The sequence below is a fragment of the Canis lupus genome, chromosome 7 (assembly GCF_003254725.2).
Source record: "Canis lupus dingo isolate Sandy chromosome 7, ASM325472v2, whole genome shotgun sequence".
Classification (NCBI taxonomy): Eukaryota; Metazoa; Chordata; class Mammalia; order Carnivora; family Canidae; genus Canis; species Canis lupus.
Genome location: NC_064249.1, coordinates 30,647,492 through 30,668,869, shown reverse-complemented (window position 1 = coordinate 30,668,869; position 21,378 = coordinate 30,647,492). Strand labels below are relative to the sequence as shown.

The 21,378-nt window shown below is 40.2% G+C and overlaps 1 protein-coding gene across 6 annotated transcripts in view; it reads left to right on the top strand.

Annotated features, from left to right (window-relative positions):
* The window catches only part of POU2F1 (POU class 2 homeobox 1), a 187,918-nt gene that overhangs the window by 165,996 nt on the left and 544 nt on the right, over positions 1-21,378 (top strand). For 4 of the 6 annotated variants that reach the window (XM_025430481.3, XM_025430484.3, XM_035719385.2 and 1 more), the window contains 3 exons: positions 5,407-5,749; positions 6,446-6,534; positions 9,882-21,276. In XM_025430481.3, the coding sequence (XP_025286266.1) occupies positions 5,407-5,749; positions 6,446-6,534; positions 9,882-10,192 (743 nt within the window). In that variant the 3' untranslated portion in view covers positions 10,193-21,276. Of the gene's footprint in view, positions 1-5,406; positions 5,750-5,893; positions 6,024-6,445; positions 6,535-9,881; positions 21,277-21,378 lie in introns of those variants that run through there. The other 2 variants (XR_003129217.3, XR_007411938.1) reach the window with 2 other exon arrangements.

The following is a 21,378-nucleotide window of genomic DNA, read 5'->3' as shown; positions in this document are numbered from 1 at the left end:
ACATACAGAAAAGATTATACATCACCACTTAGGGGGACTTGTCCCAGAAATGTAAGGTTTGTTTAATAATAACGGAACATCAAATAATGTAATACACCACACCGGTAGAATAAAAGACGAGAACCACATGATCATCTCAGCAGATACAGGAAAAGCATTTGACAAAATCCAACATAATAAAAACCTGGAATAGAAGGGAACTTCCTCACTTGATAAAGAATAAACAGCACCAGCTAAAATCCTACAGCTAACTGGATACTGCATGGTGAAAAGACTGAATACTTTTCCCCTAAAATTGGGAACAAAGCAAGCTCTCATAGACTTTGAATTAAAATTGTACTAGAGGTTATAACCAGTTTAACAAAGGGGAAAATTTTAAAACATCCAATTTGGGCTGCCCAGATGGCTCAGTGGTTTAGCACCTTCAGCCCAGGGCATGATCCTGGAGGCCTGGAATCTAGTCCCGCGTTGGGCTCCCTACCTGGAGCCTGCTTCTCCCTCAGCCTGTGTCTCTGCCTCTCTCTCTCTCTCTCCCTCTTTCTTTCTCTCTCTCGGTGTCTTGCTCTGTCTCTCATGAATAAATAAATAAGATCTTTAAAAAAAATAAAAATAAAACATCCAATATGAAAGAAGAGAAGTCTAAAGTCCTTATATGCATTATTCTATATATATATAAATCCCAAGGAATCCACATACCAAAGAAAACTACTAGGACTAGTAGATGAATTTAGTGCTGTTTGTTGGATACAAGATCAATATATAAAAATCAATTGCATTTGTATGTGTATCAATGAGCAGTCCAAAGATAAAATTACTAAAATAATTTTATTCATAATAGCTTCAAAAAGAATAAAATACTTGGGAATAAATCTAACAAAAGAAGTACAAAACTTACCCAGTGAAAACTGTAATTTGCTGAGAGAAATTAAAGAAAGTCTAAATAAAAGGAGATATTCCATGTTCATAGTTTGGAAGATTCAGTATTTTTAAGATGACAGTATTCTCTGAATTGATCTATAGATTCAATACAATTATAGTCAGATTTCTAGCAATTTTTTGGCAGTAATTATGATAAATTCATTCTAAAATATACATAGAAGGGAACCAGAATAGCCAAAATAATTTTGAAATAGAATGACATTGGAGGACTTAAATATCCTGATTTCAGAGTCTAGTATAAAGCTATATAATAAAGACAGTATCTGCCAGCATGAAGACAAATAATAGATTAATGGAACAGAATCAGGAGTCCAGAAAAAAACCTTTAGATATATACTCTGTTGACTTTTGACAGAGGTACCAAAGCAATTCAATAGCAAAAAGATACTGAGACAATTAGATGGTTCCAAGACAATTAGATGTCCATATACATGAAGATGAATTTAGACCCTTTCTTTATACCAGGCACAAAAATTAAGAAGGAAGGATCAAAGGCCTAAATATAAGAAATAAAACTTTTAGAAAGCAAATAGAAAATCTTTATGACCTTAGGTTAGGCAAAGAGTTTGAAGATACAGCACCAAACAATCCATAGAAGAAAAAAATTGATAAATTGGAATTTTTTTGTACTTCAAAAGCAGAATCTTTTGTTCTAAAGGAGACATTTTAAGAAAATGAAAAGATACCCACAGACTTGGAGAAAACATTTGTAAATTATATGTCTGATAAAGGAGCTGCATCTAGAGCATATAAATAAATAAGATTAAGTAGTAAAAATACAAAAATATAAACAGCCTCATTTTTTTTTTAAGATTTTATTTATTCATGAGAGGCAAACAGAGAGAGAGGCAGAGGGAGAAGCAGGCTCCATGCTGGGGGGCTTGATGTGGGACTGGATTCCAGGACTCCAGGATCATGCCCTGAGCTGGAAGGCAGACACTTAACCACTGAGCCAAAAGCCTCATTTTTAAAAGGACAAAGGTTTTTAATTTAATACACATTATACCAAAGAACATACAGAAATGGCCCAGTAGAACATGAAAAGATGCTCAACATTATTACTCATCTGAGAATTGTAAATTAAAACCATAGGTATTTTTCATACTCACTATATAATGGCTATCATCAAGAAGACCAAGAATAACAAGTGCTGCCCTAGAACCTATACACATTGCTGGGGCAGTGAAAATGATACAGCCACTTTGGAAAACACTTTGGCCGTATCTTTAAAAGTTAAATGTAAATTTTTCATTTTTGTCTGGTAAGTCCCCAAGAGAAATGAAAGCATGACCACACAAAAAATTTTGGTAGAGATGATCATAGCAGCATTATTTATAATAACCAAAAACTGGAAACAAGTCAATGCCCATCCACTGTGAATCAGTAATGGTCTATCCTCATGCAGTAGTCTACCCATCCAGTGGTACTTTCCAGCCAGAAAAAGGAAGTATTATTTTTGCTACAACATGGATAAACCTTGAAAACCGTATGCTAACTGGAAGAAGCCAGATGAAAAAGATTACAAGTCATATGATTCCATTTATGTCTAGTGTCCTGAAAAGGTAAATCTACAGAGAGAAAAGCGAATGACTAGGTGAGCTGTAGGTGGGAGTGGAATGTGACTGCAAATAGGTACAAGGGACCTTTTCTGAGTGGTGGTAGTGTCATAAACTGGGCGCAGTGAGTGATAATTATACAACTTGGTAAATATATTAGAAACCATTGAATTTTGTGTTTAAATTGGGTGTATTTTATGGCATAAATTATACCTCGAAAAATCTATTTTCTAAAAGAGAAGATGAGGTAGGAAGTGACAGGATATGCCAAACACTATATATTCTTGCATGTAACTTTCTACTAGCCTTCCAGGTAGGTGATGGCATCTTATTTTGTTGTTGAAGACAATGAAGCTCAGCAAACATCAGTTCTTTGGTCAAAGTTTCCCAAGTAATTATGTTGCCAAGAATATAAGAATATAAGGTCATAAAATGTTGATTAAAATGTGATTCACTGGCTAGGAGAATTTATTTGAAAATTACTGGTGCTCATATGACATATTCTTATTGAAAGCACCTGGGAGTGGTTTCTGGGGTCAGGTTAACTTTGCCACTGAGAATGACTGGGACTTTCTTTATATACACATGGGATTTTAAGAGAGTGACACTGAATGGTCTGTCTGAAAACAGTGGCAATGGAGAGTGAAAAAGGCCTATATTAAGCCTTTGACCTCAAGACAAGTATATATACATACATAAAAGGGTAGATAAGGTGAGAAATTGGGCAAGAAAAGATTGAAAGTGCGTTGAAATATCTTAGTAGTACAAGAGAAATGAGAAAAAACGTTTATCTTTCTAAATAGAACAAGAGGCAGGTCTTATAGGTATCAAAGTGGAAGAGTGTGAATCTGCCCAGCATAGGACCCAGCACTGCATCAGGGGCTCAGAGATAAAGAGTGATCAGGTAAATGTAGAACCAAAACAATAATGGAGCCATGATTAATGATACCCACACAAGTATAGTTGTATTTAGGGACAGAGCGATAAAGAGGAAACTTTATCTGTTTTTGAGAAGGGAGAAAGAGGAGTAAGTGGTCCCTTTTTGACTAGCAGTAAGAAAGATATGTTTATGGGATTCACTGAGACCACATAACACTTTTGTGCAGCAGTATGGGGGCGGGAAGAGTGGAGTCAGTACTGAAACAGATGATGTCGAATTTCCTCCCAGCTCCATGGTGTGTGAAAGAAACATTTCCTTAGCGTTAAAATGAGAAGATAGTTGAATTCTGGATGTTCTTAGTATAGATCAGAAGGCTCGAGAATAGATTTAGGAAGATAAAACTGATTTTTTTAAGAGAGAGTCTTCCTCAGCTTAGTGATAGATTTTATTACCAAAAGGTTATCTTTTACATAAGATCTTTGTTCCAATGTGTTTATGGGTTTGAAATATTTATTTTTGATTGGGCGAGTTCTTCTATAATTTATCAGGTCTTTTATAACCCACAGAAATATTATACTGAAAATTTATAGATGCTTTTTGTTTTTTGAGTTCTCTGTCCTGAGAAAATACCACTTAGGTTCTGTTTTATCCATCTATATGGTTGGTGATATCCTAGAACATAGTGAGTTTCAGTAAATTAAGTTCCATCTGATGTAAGCAGCCCGTGTTTGATATGTGGCATTTACTGAGAACTGACATAAGAGAGCCTGTTCTATATTGCCTTCTGTAAATAGCATCAGAATTACAGCTCACTGGGGACAGCTGGCATCTGCTTTACAGAAGGTTTTCTATCCTGTGACTGTCTGATGAGTCATTTCTACTTTAGGCCAAGAGACTACATTCTTTATATCACACTTACCTTTGTGACTCAACAGGTCTAACTTCTAGACATATTTAAGACCTGTACTGGCCAGCACTAGCCTCGCGTGCTTTATAAGCACATAAAATGGGAGTGGTTCACATGGAGATGTGCCACCAGAAGTGTAAAGTATATGCCATTTTCAAAGACTTCATATGAAAAAAATACTCTTGATACTGATTTCATGTTAAAATGATAATATTGTGGAAATATTTTAACCTAGTTCTTTTTAGTATTTTCATTAGGACCACTAGAAAACTTTAAATTATATATATTATATTTCTGTTGGACAACATTGATTACATAATTCCAGTGTGAGTGTGTTTTAGTTTTCAGCAATGCTATTTGTAAGGTCAATTTGTTGTTTGTATAGAAATGTTTGTTGTTTTCCTTACAACACAAAAGAAGTTTGACGTCTTTTTTTAAAGGTCTCTCAAATAACAATTTCCTAGAGATTCATTTTTCATGCTTTTGGTGAGATTCATAATATCCTTGTGTGTTACTGTTTCCACGAATAAAAAATATGTATATACCACAATAGGCTCTTTGAGAGCTGATTTTCATTATAAAATAGCTCCTTAAATTTTTCAATGCAAAGAAGGCATCTAGACTTGGGCCCTTATTTTCATACTATTTCTGCAGATGTTATTATTCACACTTAACTTTAGAAAATTATATAACTTTTAGTTTTTCTTACCTTCATTGTTTTGTTTTGATTTTTCTATAGAGACTAAGATTTCTGATCAAAAATGCTTTTCAGAAGCAAGGATTGTTTTGCTTCAGTGGTTCTTCCCCATACCAGTTGTATTCCATAGTTAAAGCTTCTGTGATTCTTTCTTTCATTTTTTGAATAAGAAATTGGAAATAGAAAACTGTTCTCTATTTATTTTATGGCTCTTGCCTCTTAAAGTGTAGGGTTTGTGCTTTTGGTTCTAAAATGTTAATTTCCGTAGCATTGCTAAACAAGGTGAGAGCAAAAGGACACATCCCAAGAAGGTTATTGGATGGTAGGTTAACTGGCAACTGTGGAGCCTAGAGTAGGGCTGAGCAAAGCCATGGTTCTCGCAGCATGCCCCACCAAAGGTCACTCTCTCCTCTGGTTCTGCCTCCAGGCACCACAGACAGCACCTCCAGCAACACTGCCACCGTCATCTCCACAGCGCCACCGGCTTCCTCAGCAGTCACTTCCCCCTCGCTGAGCCCCTCCCCGTCCGCCTCAGCCTCCACCTCCGAGGCATCTAGTGCCAGTGAGACCAGCACAACACAGACCACCTCCACTTTGTCCTCTCCTCTTGGGACCAGCCAGGTGATGGTGACAGCGTCAGGGTTGCAAACAGCCGCGGCTGCCGCCCTCCAGGGGGCTGCACCGCTGCCTGCAAATGCCAGTCTCGCTGCCATGGCTGCCGCTGCCGGACTGAGCCCAGGCCTGATGGCACCTTCGCAGTTTGCAGCTGGGTAAGGAGTTCCCACCCCCGATACCTCTGAAAACCAGCCAGGAGTCATCCCTCCAATTACTTGTAGGGGATACTCCCATCACCACCTTAAATGCAAAAAAAAAAAAAAAAAAATCTCTTTAAACCCATTTTCTCTTTGGAACAGGTAGCTCTGTGGTAGCACAAAGGCCTTGGTTATAGCTGGACTTAGGTTTCTTAGTGCCCTGGGGAAGCAGCAATCATATTGTTATTTCCAGATGAAGACCTAGAACACCAGGCCATCAGAGTTGATCTGTGTGAGTTGTGGGTCCAGGAGGAATGCCCAGAATTCTCCATTTAAACTCTCTCAGCTGTCTGCTTTCTAATTGTCAGACACAGACATTCGATAGAGTAATAAGATCCTCAATTTTATCTTATCAAACATAATAAGGATAACTTTGTAAATATATTCCTTTCTCTGGCATTTTGTTTTGTTTTGGAAAAAAAGTGAAGTAATTCAAAGAGTCAAAGTGACTGTGCAGGCTTTAGGTTTTGTGTGGATCATATCCTTATTTTGCTTTGTACAAGTAAGCATCAAAGAAAACAGTAAACTTATTCTCATAAGGAGAATAACAAATATTTCCATATACTTCCCCAGCTGTATTTTCTTCTTTCTCTTATCCCTTTGGATATATTGTGCCTACATTGTAATGAAGTGACTGCTCTTTTGGACTTGCAGAGGTGCCTTACTCAGTCTCAATCCAGGGACCCTGGGCGGTGCCCTCAGCCCAGCTCTCATGAGCAACAGTACACTGGCAACTATTCAAGGTCAGTAGAATTTTTCTTCTTACTTAGGTCTTTTTTTCTTTTTCTTTTTCTTTTTTTTTTTTTTTTTTAATGAGGGAAGTTTGCTTTGCTAGAGGTGAAGTTGATGGGGAGAGAGAGTTAAATTGATAATGCTGACTTACTTGAGGACCAAGAAGATGTCCTTGTAAAAACAATTTTCTACAAGAAGTCTAGGTGTTAGTTTGTAAGAACAGGAAATATGCTTAGTTTCTAGTATTGTAAAAAACCAGGACTCTATGTTGATATTTATTCTTTTTATTTATTCATGAGAGACACAGAGAGAGGCAGAGATATAGGCAGAGGGAGAAGCAGGCTCCATACAGGGAGCCTGATGTGGGACTTGATCCCAGGTCTCCAGGATCACGCCCTGGGCCAAAGGCAGGTGCTTAACTGCTGAGCAACCCAGGTGTCCCTGATATTTGTCTTCTTATGTGAGTAGACTTGGAGGCAGAATTTCCCCCTGATAAACTTACCTAAATAGGCATCCAAGATCCATCCTCAGGCTAACTTGACCAAGAAAAAAAAAAAAAGAAAGGAAGGAAGAAAGGAAAAGAAAAGAAAAAAGAAAAGAAAAGATCTCCTAGTCCCCAACCCCAACCCTAAGAGAGGCACATGTGAGAAGGTCCAGTAATGAATTAACATTAGAGCACATTATGCAGACTTTAGGAGTACCTTCATTGTTAGGTTCTGCCCTTTTTTATCCCCGTCAGTTTAGAGCATATATTCTCTTGGATTGTCTCATTTCCAAGCCCAGATGCATCTCTTTTGGATTTAGCATGCTATCCAGTCTAAATCCACTCATTCCATATAGGGAAGGGTTTGCCTTGTTTGGCTTCTGAGCTTTGTGTCTGAAGATGCTATGTTATGTGATTCAGGAAGACAATTTGAGACATCACTGTATTAATCAGAGAATATTTTTCTCCTTAAAATTTAAATGGTTTAACCTCTTAAATGAGACTTCCTGGGACCAAAAATAAGCTGTTAGCCAACCTCAATTAAGATTAGTGTTTTATGAATGATACCTCCACAGTATACTATAGAGAATATGAGTTACAGACAAATCTAAGACATAATTTAGATTAGATTGCTCTTTCTAGGGTTCCTAGATCCGATTCCAGCATGCCCCTCTCCACCCCTAACACCAAGCAATTCTTATATACCAGCAGGGGATCTGAGAGTTCAAATTAATTCTGATACTGTCTACCTAGAGACAGTGTCAGATTCCACAGGTTAAGAGCTCAGTCCTACAAGGCTGCTCCTGCTCTCTCCCATCAGTTGTAAGCCCAGGCTGTTACTATCAGTACTTCTGACCAAGTACAGATTGGAGGTTCTAGCAACCTCTTCCTTAGATTGTTTCTGTTACTTTGCTAGAGCAGCTCACAGAACTCAGGGAAACATTTATGTTCACCAGTTTAATAAAGGATATGATGAAGGAAAGAAATCAATAGTCAGATGAAAAGATACATAGGGAGAGGTCCCAGACAAAGGAATTTCTGTCCTCGTGGAGTTTGGGACCTGGCTCAGTGGCACGTATAAGTATTCCAGTTCTCCAAGAGTGGAAGCTCTCCAAAAAAAGACGTAAGATCTGTCCTCTTGGGTTTTTACAGAGGCTTCATGACCTAGTCATGATTGACTAAGCTATTTGCCCTTGGCTAATTCAACCTCCATCTCCTCTTCCCTCCCGTGAGGTTGGGGGTAGAATTGAAAGTTCTAGCCCTCTGATCACATGGCTGGTCCTCAAGGCAACCAGTCACTGCCCTTGGGTGGAGTCCTCAAGTTACCCGCACAGATATTAGGACCATTTCACCTTTTTGGCTCTGAAGCATTTTCAGGATCTGTGGATACAGACCAGATATATCTGAGAAATAACTAATTTGGTCATTCAGTCATTTGAATATGTATTATAAGTCATTATATGGCAGTTACCTTACATTATATTGACTTTCACATAGGATAAATGATACATAAAATTGATGATTAGACCTGTAAACCTTTTGTTATAGAAGGATTTCTTTTTGGCATAAGATTTGTGATAAATCACTTTTTCTCTTGCATGAGGGTGTACCTCTGGGCTGTAGTGATGCTACTAAGGCAGATGCCTTTCCCAGGGCACAGCTGAGTTTAGAACAAGTACCCTCTGGGAAGATCTAGAACTATTCTGTAACCCTAAGAACTATTCTGTAACTGAAACATTCCCTTCAGTCCCCCTAGCTTTCTTTATATATACTAGAGAAGAAATTAAACCAAAATTTTAATGCCGTTAGAAAACCCCTCAAATCTACATTTGAAAATGTGGTTTTATGAGTGGGAGGGTATTGGAGGGGTTGTCAGATGACAGAAGATATTGAGAGTGCAGAATTATTTCAAAGAAAAGTTCAGTGATGGCTTCTATGGAGCAGCGACAGCGTCATAGAGAAATTCTCCCTCATGAGAGCAGGCCCTGACCTCAGCTAGCCCCTAAGGCCGTCTGCCTCAGTGCCTCTCTGCTATCCTTCTCCTGTGTACAAGTAAGTCCTAGGAATCAAATCGATGCCTCGGCAAGTGAAACAGTAACCACACGTTACATTTTATTTAGTAATAGAAAATTATTTTAGAACTAAAGCCATTTTGAAGGATCGTTTTCATCCTGTACATCATACTAAAAAACAAGTACTCAAATTTATCAATGATGCCAGTTATTGGCTAAAAGCTAACCATATTTTAATGCGCAGTCACTATACCTTGTTTGTCTTTTGAATGAAAGTAGTTTAAAATCAGCAATCTTGGGATCCCTGGGTGGCGCAGCGGTTTGGCGCCTGCCTTTGGCCCAGGGCGCGATCCTGGAGACCTGGGATCGAATCCCACGTCGGGCTCCCGGTGCATGGAGCCTGCTTCTCCCTCTGCCTGTGTCTCTGCCTCTCTCTCTCTCTCTGTGACTATCATAAATAAATTTAAAAAAAATATATTTAAAAAAAATAAATAAAATCAGCAATCTTCCTTAAAAACAAAATAATTGGACTTAATAAATCCTTATAGGAGGATGAGGTACTCTAGGGAGATGAGGCCCCAAGACGGCAGCATGTGTGATTCAGTAGTGCTTGGCTCTCCCCTCCCCTCCGTCCTGTGTGCTCATTAAATTATTTAATAATACAGCTGCTCAGTCTCTTCCAAAATTACAAATACACTTCAGTAGGTGACAGGAAAGTGTTATAAGAGAGAACATCAATGAAGGGCTGCACTCTTTCCACCCAGGTTGTAGGAAAACTCAGTGCATTTGATGTGTTACTTGGCTTCTCTAGAATGGTTTTAACATTTTCCTTTCTGCCTGTTTGGGGGGATTTTGTCTGTAGCTCTTGCTTCCGGTGGCTCTCTTCCAATAACGTCACTGGATGCAACCGGGAACCTGGTATTTGCCAATGCAGGAGGAGCCCCCAACATCGTGACTGCCCCCCTGTTCCTGAACCCTCAGAACCTCTCTCTGCTCACCAGCAACCCAGTGAGCTTGGTCTCTGCCGCTGCGGCCTCCGCAGGGAACTCTGGACCTGTAGCCAGCCTTCACGCCACCTCCACCTCTGCTGAGTCCATCCAGAACTCTCTCTTCACAGTGGCCTCTGCCGGTGGGGCCGCTTCCACCACCACCACCGCCTCCAAGGCACAGTGAGCTGGGCTGCACGGGGCTGCCACTAGCCTTTTCCACTCGCGGCATGATGGGGCTGCCAGCCAGGCTGAGACTGAAAAATGTGATTGGCTTCCTCTTGCCATGTTTCAGCAGCAAGGGAAGAAGGGAGAGAAGGAAAAAAAAAATGCATACCAGAACAACAAAAGGATGGAGACAGGACAACATTTGCCTAATTTTGTAATAAAACACTGTCTTTTCAGGATTGCTTCATGGATTGGAGAACTTTCTAACCAAAAATTAAAAAAAAAAAAAAAAAAGCAGAAACAAAAAAATCAAAAACAAACAAAAAAAGAAGTGAAAGGACTACTTCTCATTTCCAGCAGTCATGGTGACAAGTTAAGGTGGGTACCAATTCCAATATAGGAAGGGGGTTTCTTGTTTGTCTAAATTTCTTTTTTTCTTAAAAAAAAAAATCATTTTTATGGGTCTGTTGTACAGGCCATTAAGTCATAACAAGGTGTTTATAATCGTATCAATTGTGTTGGGGGTTCCTTTCTTAACTGGTACAATTTAGGCAGGCCTGTATTACTGTATCTCTATTATTATTGTTGTTGTTGTTATTGTTTTTTATATATATATATAGTTTGGACATGTTTATCTCTTGCTCCTGGATCCTATTTCAGTGAGCTCCCACACTGTGGGGAGGGAGGGTTTGGGGGTCAGGGGAGACTTACGTTCTTAACTGCGGGGAATGTTCTTGCTGGTTTCCTTATCCTTGATGACTCTTACAGAGGTGCTAGAAAATTATTTTCTTTTGCCACTTATGCAAGAGGCTTGGTGCAGAAGCTGAAGGCAGTGTGTGCAAACACTCCCACTCCACACACGCCCCCTCCCCCCATCAGGTGGTGCCTTTCGAGCACTTTTGCGTAGGAAGGAATTCCTGCTGAACTGTAGCTCTCACTCACCCCAGATCATTGAATGACCCTGAGGCCCAGATCCTGCGGTGCACAGGTGCTGCTTCTGCCACTTTCAGCGGGAACGGCCATGCGTGTTGCAGGACGGGATCTGGGCCCGAAGAGCAAAGACTACTGCAGACACCTGACTTGGTGGTTCTCCTGATTTCTTATCTCCTGAAAAATGCTCCTACTGTTGGTGTGTTTGTTTGTTTGTTTGCATTTTGTGGAAGTTTTTCATCCAAACTTCCTTTCATTTACTTGGCAAAGAGCGAATTGACTGATTGAAATTGGGAAACTCCGCCCTTCTTTTGTTTTCTGAAGGAACTCCACTAGACTATTGCCATCCATTCTATATCCCCAAAGAGGTGTGATGAGAAGAGTCTGAGGCCACCACCTTTGCTCTGGCCACAGACCCCTTTTCACTGGACGGCGCGTAAATCCCTCTAGCCCTGAGACTCTCCTTGCTGCCCTGACTGGGGAACGCACTTACTAGCTGGGCATGGGGTCTTTAGAACCTTTGAAGGACTTTGAGCAGGAACTTTGCACACACCTCAAGTGTCTCCTTGGTTTGTTAGTGATGCTCCAGCTTAGGCAGGTCACAATGGAAATACACGTCTCGCTGTACAATGTAGAAAGTGATATATAGCTTCTGGAATTGTTTTCAGGGTGTTTCTAGACTATGTACATGAGCCCACAGAGAGGAAGAGTTTATGGAAGTAGATGAAGAGGAATGGAGGGTAACATGGAAATTCAGTTCCCCTTCCTGTCAGTGTGCTGTCATTACAGTATCTATACCAGAATATTTCCCGGAAGCCGGGGTCACTGCAGTGGGGCTCATGTGAGCTCCCCTCCTTATCGGAGGTCAAGGTTCCCAGTTGGCGTCTGTGGGTGCTTGCTTATGTCTGTCTCTGGTGGCCCAAGACTGCACTTGCCCCCCTTTTAAGCTGGGGTCTGAGAGAGGGTGTGTAGGTCATTTTCATTCTGATCGCTCTGCTTGTGTCCCAAGGGAGCTTGGAATCTTTGTATTTGTCTCTTCACAGTGTTGAGAAAGGCAGTGACACAGACACAGTGCATATGTTTGTGATCATCCAAGTGGGAGACAGGCACCTTAATATTAAAAGGCCAGAAACATTTTTAGTCCCTTTGTTAGTTTTTCTTTCGTTGCTTCTGTCTTCCTGTTTTATTTCACAGAGTATTTAATTATCAACCTAAATTTCCTCTTCTTACCATTCACCTTCCCTAAAATTCCTCCCAAATCAGTGAACTGCAAGCAGGGAACTAACAAATGTCCATCCACCTTTTTTATGTGTGGTGTGTTTTTTTATGTTGTCGGGGGTTTTTTTTGTTTTTGTTTTTTTTTTAACTAAGCTTGAACCAAAGTCAATTTTTAGCAAGCTGCTGTACTAATGGACTAGTTTATAAACGTGCGTTTCAGACACATTGAGGAGATAGATGCTACTGACAATTTCTTTTTTCATTTGTCTTTATTAATTTTATATAAAAGTTGCTGCTTGTTTTAATCTTTTATGTTGGTAAATTGTAATATCCTCTGGGCAGACATTAACTTGATTTTAACTAGTGTATTTAGTTTGGTGTGTAAATAGAATGGCAGTGTCAGTTACTAATTTTTCTCCTCTCCATCTTGCTATTTCTCTGATGTAGTTACATTTAATTTGTTATCCTGACTTGACATGTCTAACTTTAGTCTGCGTAAATGGTTTTAGGGCAATCGGTAATACTGTGGTGCCCGGTGGAATGAGTCCCTCCCTCGGGAGAGGTAAGTTAGGAGGAAGGATTCAGGGAGGGAAATGCTGATACCCACCATCCTGGATTAGAGGTTATAGCATTAATTTCCCAAAACTGCTACCAAAGGAAGTATGGAGTCCTCCAAGACTCAAACCCAATGGGTTAAAAGGAAGGGCAAGGAAAGGCTGTGCTTGTTTGTTTTCCTGTGTGGTTCAAAAGATGCTCCCTCTCCCAAATAAGATTCACCAACAGACTTCAATATTTTGAAAGATCTTAAGCTTTAAATGTCAGTATGATGGTCCTCTACTCCCTGCCTTGTCTGTATTCTCTAGTCAATCTGGGATAAGGAGATTCTGCCTTTTTTGTGTGTGTGGATCCACTTTAGGAGGATAAACCTTAAACCAGCATAAAAATCTGTGTTTAAAAGAAATAAATCCTTAGACAAAGGTAACTTTAAATTTTTTTCATTTTTTTTCTTAAAGACAAGTTGTAAAATGAAAAGTACATTTGTACATGAACACATGAAACACTAAAACCCTTTGTTGATGGGTGTTGAGCTTCAAATCACCTCCCCATCACCACCCCTAGATATTCTGCTCATCAGACTGCTTCATGACTCAACCTTTAGTCCATTTTACTTTATATTCTTTTATCATCTCAAGAAATGCATTTTGAATTGAGTGAATCTCCTCAGCTAAGGTACTCAAACTCAACTTTAAACCCCTTTATACAGAGAGTCTGGAAATTAAGGGGACCATTTGATCAAAAAGAGGCGTTTGGTAGAGTCTCTGTGTTTCTAAGCGGATGGGCCAGATAGGTCATCATAACTCATTGTACATTCTTTTTTCCTCCTAATAATTATGCAAATTTTATTTCATCCCTGAATTTGGTGAATACATATTAAACCAAAGACTAATTCTGAATGCATTTATAGTGATACTCTATTTGCCCATGGTAATGGGCCCTCCCTAGGGCGTGGTGAATGTAATTGAATCCTGCTTATCACAAGCAGTGCAGTTTGCTCGTGAACTGTATTTATATGGGTCTGAGGGACAGAGCAGAAAGACTTGGAAAAGCACTTCTTGTAGGAACAGTATTGTTGTTCCTAATTTAAGAAGTTGAGTGCTCTATTAGTTCAAATGTTTCTGAAATTATTTAGGCAGCTTTTTAGAATTAAAAAAAAAAAAAAAGTTCATCTCCATTACCTGACCCAATATACACTTCCTTTCATTTGGTTGATAAGAAAGACCAATACCATCCCAATTTACTCAACTTATTACTCAAGAAATGGAACCAAAGGAATACAACTTTCATTTTGTGTAGGACCATACGTGTCTGTACTTTGTGGTGGCATTATTAGACATTAACAATCTTTTTTTTAAGGGAAAATAAGGTTATAATTAAAAGATTTTTAGTGAGATTATCATGCAATTTTGTTCTACATAATTCATTCATCGTTGGGGGAAAAAAGCACAATTATACCTCTTTTTTATATTATTTTCTCCTGTTCTCATGTATATATGGGAAGGTAGGGGAAACCTTGTCTGTATTATCCAGAAGCACAGATATTGCTCAACACAATATTGAAGGTCAGCCCAATCTTCAGCATTAAATTTTCTATTTAAATTGCTGGGAATGCTGGATATATTTGCAAATATAGGAAATCATTGCAGATTTTTAAAGTTATAAATCTGATAGTAAACATTGCAATTAGTGTAGAATAAACACTTGGCTTACAGAAGAAACTCTTTATAGTTCTTGTCTCAAGTTCCCAACCCTGGTCATCCTCACAAAACTTTCTTCACCAAGAAAGAAATAAACCCGTTGAGATAGGAAGATAAGGGAGAAGTGCTGGTGTAGAGAAGTCCACAGGCACCAGGGCTGGTGGAGGCAGTGATGGTGAGGGCACCCCACAGTCAGTCTGTAGTTTGACAACCCTCAGTCAGAAGAGAGCCTCAACAATTTGTTACGATATTTTGGCCAAATACTTTTTTTATTAAATCAGCATTTAAATTAATTTAAAGTTTGTTTATTCTTCAAACCATGATTATTGGAGCTGAAAATGTCAAGAGACCATCAGTGTTGACAGAAAAAATGACTTAAGTCCGGAAATTTAAAGTTATTCAAATGGGCAAGAATTGATGGATTACTTTGATCATAACCATTATGAGTTCATTTTTGTATGTGTGTGAAAAGCATGTAATGTGTGACATTGTTCATGTGGTCGTAGCCCTGGCCATTTTGAAGACGACACTATAAAATGGTAAATCTTTCTAAGAAATTACCTTCATTTTTGAGAAGGAAAAAGAATCTTTTGCCATTCTTTAAAAAAAATAACTAAGATCCGCTATTATGCAAGTTTACATAATGGCAGACACAGTACAAATGTGAGCTTGGACAGGAATAGGATAAAGAGACTGCTTTTTTCATTAAAAGCTGATACTAATCCTGTTCTGCCTCATTCTTTTCTTAATCCAAAGGGATTAAATGGGATACCCCTGAGATTTCCAGTAAGATATTTGAAAGGATTCCATTAGGAGGGCTGGGAACATGCTTTTTCTCAGATTTGTCCTGATTTGTAACCTGGTGCTTTCTTCTAATCGTCCTTATTCATGAAGCACTTGGTTCTTGTTTTGGCTCTTCTACTCTTGGCCTTTTCTAAAAGCAGTAGCTTGAGTGAGTCTTTCTTTGATTCTGTGACCTGGAGTTCCTTTCCCTCCGCCTTCTCTTCCTTTTCTTTTTGAATGGTGATAACCTTAATCTGTGAGGGTAATGCTGGTGGGTAACAGCTAGCTTCTGGCACCTTCATAAAATACCTCAGTGTAGCTTAGCATTGTTGCAGACCTGGTTTTAATCTAAAAACCAAATAAATAAAAAGAAGAAAACTTTATAAATAGTGGAAATAATTCTAGCTGTAGCATTTAGTTGAACTGATGTTTATTATGATAAACATGATTGATGCTGTATGTATTTGGGATCCTGTTTATAGGTTACAATTTATAGGGTTAGGGAGGGTTGGGATGGGGAGAGGAGGAGTTGATTATGTTAGAAGGAAAATGTTGCTCATGTGTTTGTTTTTCCTTATATCTGTCTTGCCAAAGGAAACTTGATTATCCCTGTGATGGGTTGGGGATTCATTGGCCTCTCTGTGGTTTGACCTGCTTTGCAGTGTGTGGCGGTGGTATGCAGGTTACATATGGGTTGTCCTGGAGGTTCAGGGTCCCCTGAGGCATTCACTCCCTTCCTATGGTCACCCTTGCCACCAGACCCTGCCATTCTCCCCTAAGGACTCATTACCTCTATGTACCAAGAGCTTCGGTGAAGGGTGTATGTACGGATATCTGGGTGTGTGGTTGAGAAATAGGCAGAAATAGACATGTGCCACTTAATTTGGAGAGGAAAGAGGAGTGCATGATGTATCTTGATCGAGGAAAACTGAAGTAATACCTGTTCTTTTTGTCACCCTGTCATGTTATTGAATGTTGTGCTAATAGGCCAACATTTTAAAACCCTACTTCCTTTTTTCATACCAAGGCTATTTCTGTCTAGACCAAAAATGCAAACAGAAGTAAAACTAAACCAAGCAGTTGAAAGCCAACCTGCTTGCCTCACATATGTGATAAGCATGACCTTTAGGGATTGGTAGATTGGTGAGATTGAGGAGAGGATTGTTCTTGCTGAGAATGTGAATGAGAAATCATACTGGTTTAGGAGAAATTAAAGAGCCCCTTCTGCCCATACAGACAGACTGTCTTGGTTCCCCATGTTCAGATATGGATTGTATCTCCCCCCCCCCCAAAAAAAAAAAAATCAGACTGTATCTGATTTTTAAATAAACCATCCATCTCACAGAACTTGAGTGGGATTTGGTTTAGATACCAAAGACACTGCTATGTCATTGTTCATTCTTAAATTTTTAAAACAGGCAGAAAGAATAGGAGTGAAAGGTTGAAATGTGGGAAAAGCTGTACCTATGTCTCTTTTCTCTCCTCCCTTACCCACTTTTTGAAGGAAGTCTTGTTGGTTATCCTGGCTTTAGAAGAGAGATTGATTTAGTTTCACTCTGCTGACTCTGTAAAGATGGGTAGGGTTGCTCAGTATAGCCTTGATGTTCTTGGAATTGCTGGCAAATTATGGGGGGAGAGCAAAAGATGAAGGTAAAATTTTTTTCTTTATTTCCCTTTATCTAACGCTTATAAATAGAACCAGTACAGCCTGTTTGAGTTCAGATGATACCTAGTTGTGCTATCTCTGTTGTGTCACTTGTAAAAAGGATAAGCATTTTCAAGAGCAGGATTACATGGAAAACCAAAAGACTTTCCTTTACTCTCCCAGGGAGCTTTATCTTTCCAAAATGATTTTGTACATGAGTTCTAGGGAGTTAAGAATTTCATTGTCTTGGTGTACTATTGATGGGACACAGAAAGATGAGACATTTATTGCTCTCAATATTCTGTCAAAAAATGATCAGGTTGCAGAACGTCATGAAAGCTTTACTAATAATCTAATTGTTCTGACATTATATAAAAGTGGTATTACTATTGTGTGACTTTTCAAAGTGCTAGATAGGTTTGTAAGTAGGTAATAGGGTTATAGAAGGTAAGAGCACTTGACACAGAAGTTACAGGAAACAAGGTGTGCTTGATGGAACACCACTTTGAGCACAGAAGTGAGCCTCCCCCCAGGCCAGGGAGGGAAGGTGCCAGGTCTGGTTCTTTCTCTGCATCTGCCCACTCTGCGCCCGGCTCTGTCACCCAGCACCACCTTCGGGTTCAAACCCAGGACACTGTCAAAAAGTTCAGACCCCAAAAGTAACTTATTACAAAAAAAAAAAAAAAAAACAACAACAACAGCAACAACAACAACAACAAAAAACCATTGAGGTCTGCTGCAAAGTTCCCCCGTGTTTTCTCTCTTCACTTGTTCATCCTTGTTTTAAGTCAGCCACCACCTTGCAAAAGCAGCTTTTCGGGCTTCTTTCATCACCTGGCAGCAGCATTGAGTTCTCTAACATTATATCCTGAAGTCTGCAGGCAGACGGCCGGATACGGTGCTGGGTAAAAAAACGAAACATCAAATCCTTCTTTATAATTGGAATCTCCTTTGAATGAAAACAGTGAGAAAGGACAGAGTCCTCCCAGTGTCTTCAAGTCTGGCAATACAGCAGGAAAGGAAATGCACTTTCAGAGGCTACAATGTAGGCAGTTGTGTCAGGAAAGGCTATCTGTAGGTGGGTGCGGTACCGCGTCCCAGAGTCCAGTCCCGCACGGACTTTCCTAAGAGTGGAGCGGAATGATGCCCGCCCCGGTGGATTTAAGACTGCAGACACGGGGGGGTAGGGGGCGCGGGGAGGAAGGAGCAAGACACCTTGCAATCGTACTACAAGGGGCGCTTGGCAACATCGGAGGTGTGGGGCCCCTGAGACCAAGGGAGAGGCAAGACTTCCAGCTCCTCCCCTCTGCCGTAGGGAGCACTGCACCGTATTACTCAGCCCCCCCCCCCCCACATTAGACCGTAGTTCCAGTCCCTTTCTCTATGGTTGTAGCAAAGGCTAGGTGAGTAAGTGTGGGGCTTCTGCCCACCTCAAATCCAGGAGCTGTTGTATACCTCATTTCTAACTCGTGACTGAGTAACTTGCTTTAACTTTCTCTAAACCCTACAGAGTTGCCAAGTCTGCCCTCCCTCCTCTAAGCAATGTTGAACTCTGGCCTATAGCATCACGGGACCTGTAGCATAGGGTGGGACCTCCTAAAGCCTCTGAATGTCGCTGCTGAAAAGCTACTGCAAACTGAGGGCAAATTGCAATCTTCTATTTCTTTTTGTTGCAAGGGGTCTTCACAGGTCTCTTAACATCTCCTTTCCCTGCCACCCTGCCTTCAGGGGCTGGCCAGCTCTCCACTCCCCCACCCCCCCAGCCCACATTTTAGATTTCCCTAGTGGGTGGAGGCCATCCCCTTCCTCTCTGAGGCCTCAGGGTTCTGCTTATTTTCAGGACTTTGGGTGGAAGGGAAAAGACACCAAAGGCTCCTTTAAGCTGACTGCTGCATACACATTTCACTTTTTTTCCTTTGACATGACCAAAAAAAAAAAATCCAAATATTTAAGTTTTTATTATTATTAATATTATTATTATTTGACAATCTTGTATCCAATGGGCTCTCTAGAAGCTGCATCCCCAGCCCTTTCACCTTTTCTTTGAATGTAGTTCCCAACCTTTGATTCCCACCCCCAACGTTGAAAGAAAGCTTTGCCAGGTCTTAATACTGCTGCTATAAGCCAGGGGAGGGTGGTTTCTTTGTTTTGTTTTGTTTTTTAAATTTCCAGCCAAAACCAAAGATTCCTTAATGATTGTATAAACTCAAAACAAACAAAAAAACCAAAGAAAAGGGAAGTCTTCAGCATCAATCCAGTCTGTGGCGTCCTGGCATTTAGAGGAGTGAGGCTGGGGGTGGGACGGGGACCTCTGACCCACGGGAAGGGTAGGAGGCTCTTTTGCCGTGTTTTGGAGTTTGTGGAGGTGCATCCTCAGTAGCTTTGGCCCTGGCCAGCTCGTGAATGTGCCGTGGGGAAAATTGGCATTTCAGACTTTCTAAAACAGACGAAACGCCATCACCCGGATGCTCTACCCGACAATAACCACGGTCACCACAGGGGCTCAGCACAGGGACTGGGAGGCTGGGGATGCTGCTGGACCGCTGGACCCACAGAGTGGGGGGAAGTTGAAGACACTGGTGCAGGACTGGCTGCTCTGCTGGGTGCTTGGACCTCTGGGGTCATGACAGTGAGTACACGCCAAGGTGCCCTTCTGAGCCTTTTCTCTTTTCCTTTACTGGAACTGCTTGGAAGTGGCTGCCCTGTTTGTGAGAAAACATGCAGAACGATTACCAAGCTTTTCATGTATCCTTGCTGTAGTTGGTTTCCTTTGGCAGCACCACTGTGCAACTATGCATTGTATCTCACAACCTTTGTGCTAGGTAGATGCCTGTGACTTTTTAACTTGGGGGGTGGGGGGATTGCAAATGAAGGAACTTTTTACATGGATCTTTTTAATCTCAGTTGATTGGGGGAGGGGGGTATTTGGTTCTAGGGTCATACAAGCTCTATCCCAAAGCAAAATCCAAATGTTAATAATATTAGCCTGATGCAGATACCAAAGATGATTTCTTTCCTGCAGAACCTTAGACTTGTGTATTAAGTACGATTACCCAGCACTTGCATTAGTCTAACCTCAGTAATTCCAAAGCTTAGATGTATATTTTGGTATATTTCTGGGATATTAAAAAAAAAAATGTCGTTTAACTTCTTGTTTGTTTCAGTGTAATGCTCTTAAAGTCATAGCATGAAAATAACTGAACTGTCCTATTCTTAGTAGTTTGAAATAATAGTATTTTTGTATGTTTTGGGTGTGTCTATGTATTAACATAACAGTTTTCACTGCCTAGGTGTTCATAATAAAAAAAGAAAATGAAAAAGTTCTGAGTGTACATAATATTCAGTAATAAACTTCCACCGGGTTCAATTTGGTTTGCATATTTGCTGATTACTGTTCCCAACTGGGATTTTGTTTTGTTTTAAAGAGACAGTGATCGTGTTTTCCTAAAGATGTTTTCTCTCTCTCTTTCTCTCTCTCTCTCGTCTTTTAATATCTTAACTCTCCCCCACACTTTTTTCTGTTCTTCCTTTTTTTTTTTTTTTTTTTTTTTTTTTATATTGATTCAGGGGTGTTTTTCCACTGTTGTCAAGGGAGGGTCATAAGGGGGACTGACCCCCTGGCCTCCTAGAACTTTTTGTTTTATGTACTTAAGTTTAAAATGTGAGTTTGAGTTCTCTTTTGTGGAAACTTAAGATGTGGTGTAAATGATTCTTTCCAAAATTGTCCAGCAGCTTTAATGAGGCAGTGACAGTTTCTGAGTAGTTGGTTGGGAGTCCTTTGACATTTCTCCTTAGATAACTTTGCAGTCTGGGTGGCTATTGTGTAGCCTCACTGCCCCAGAATGCCTGCTTAGCCATTTCCCCTTGATAGGGATGTTTTCTAAGAATCTGCTGATAACTTGGAGTTTGGGGGACCTTGTTATCTGGGCCCCTGGGAAACATGTGTTTTCTTGATTTTGAAAACCCAAAACACAAGCAACTTTACATTTGGGGGAATTAGCTGATGTGCCTCCCAGAGGCTTAAGGAGGTGGTGGGGAATATGAGCGGTGCTGTCTCTTTAAAAGTGCCCTTTATATGATTCCCCCTCCTGGGGCCTCCTGCAGGGGCTGTAGGCTTGGGAGAGATTGCGTAGGTGACAGTGAATCAGAATGAAATGGTAGATTTTGTGTAGATGCATTTGTCTGCTGTAATTTTTATATATATATTAAACTTACTGTAACTGTACAGTTCGTTTCTGTTGTAAAACATCATTAAACCATTTTCCAAGTGTTTTCACATTGTTGGAGTTTCCTTGAAATTGTATGTTGGTGTTCTGGATGCTTCCCGCACAGAGGGCCACCTAGGCCTTCTGGTTGGTCTTTTCCAGAAAAGCA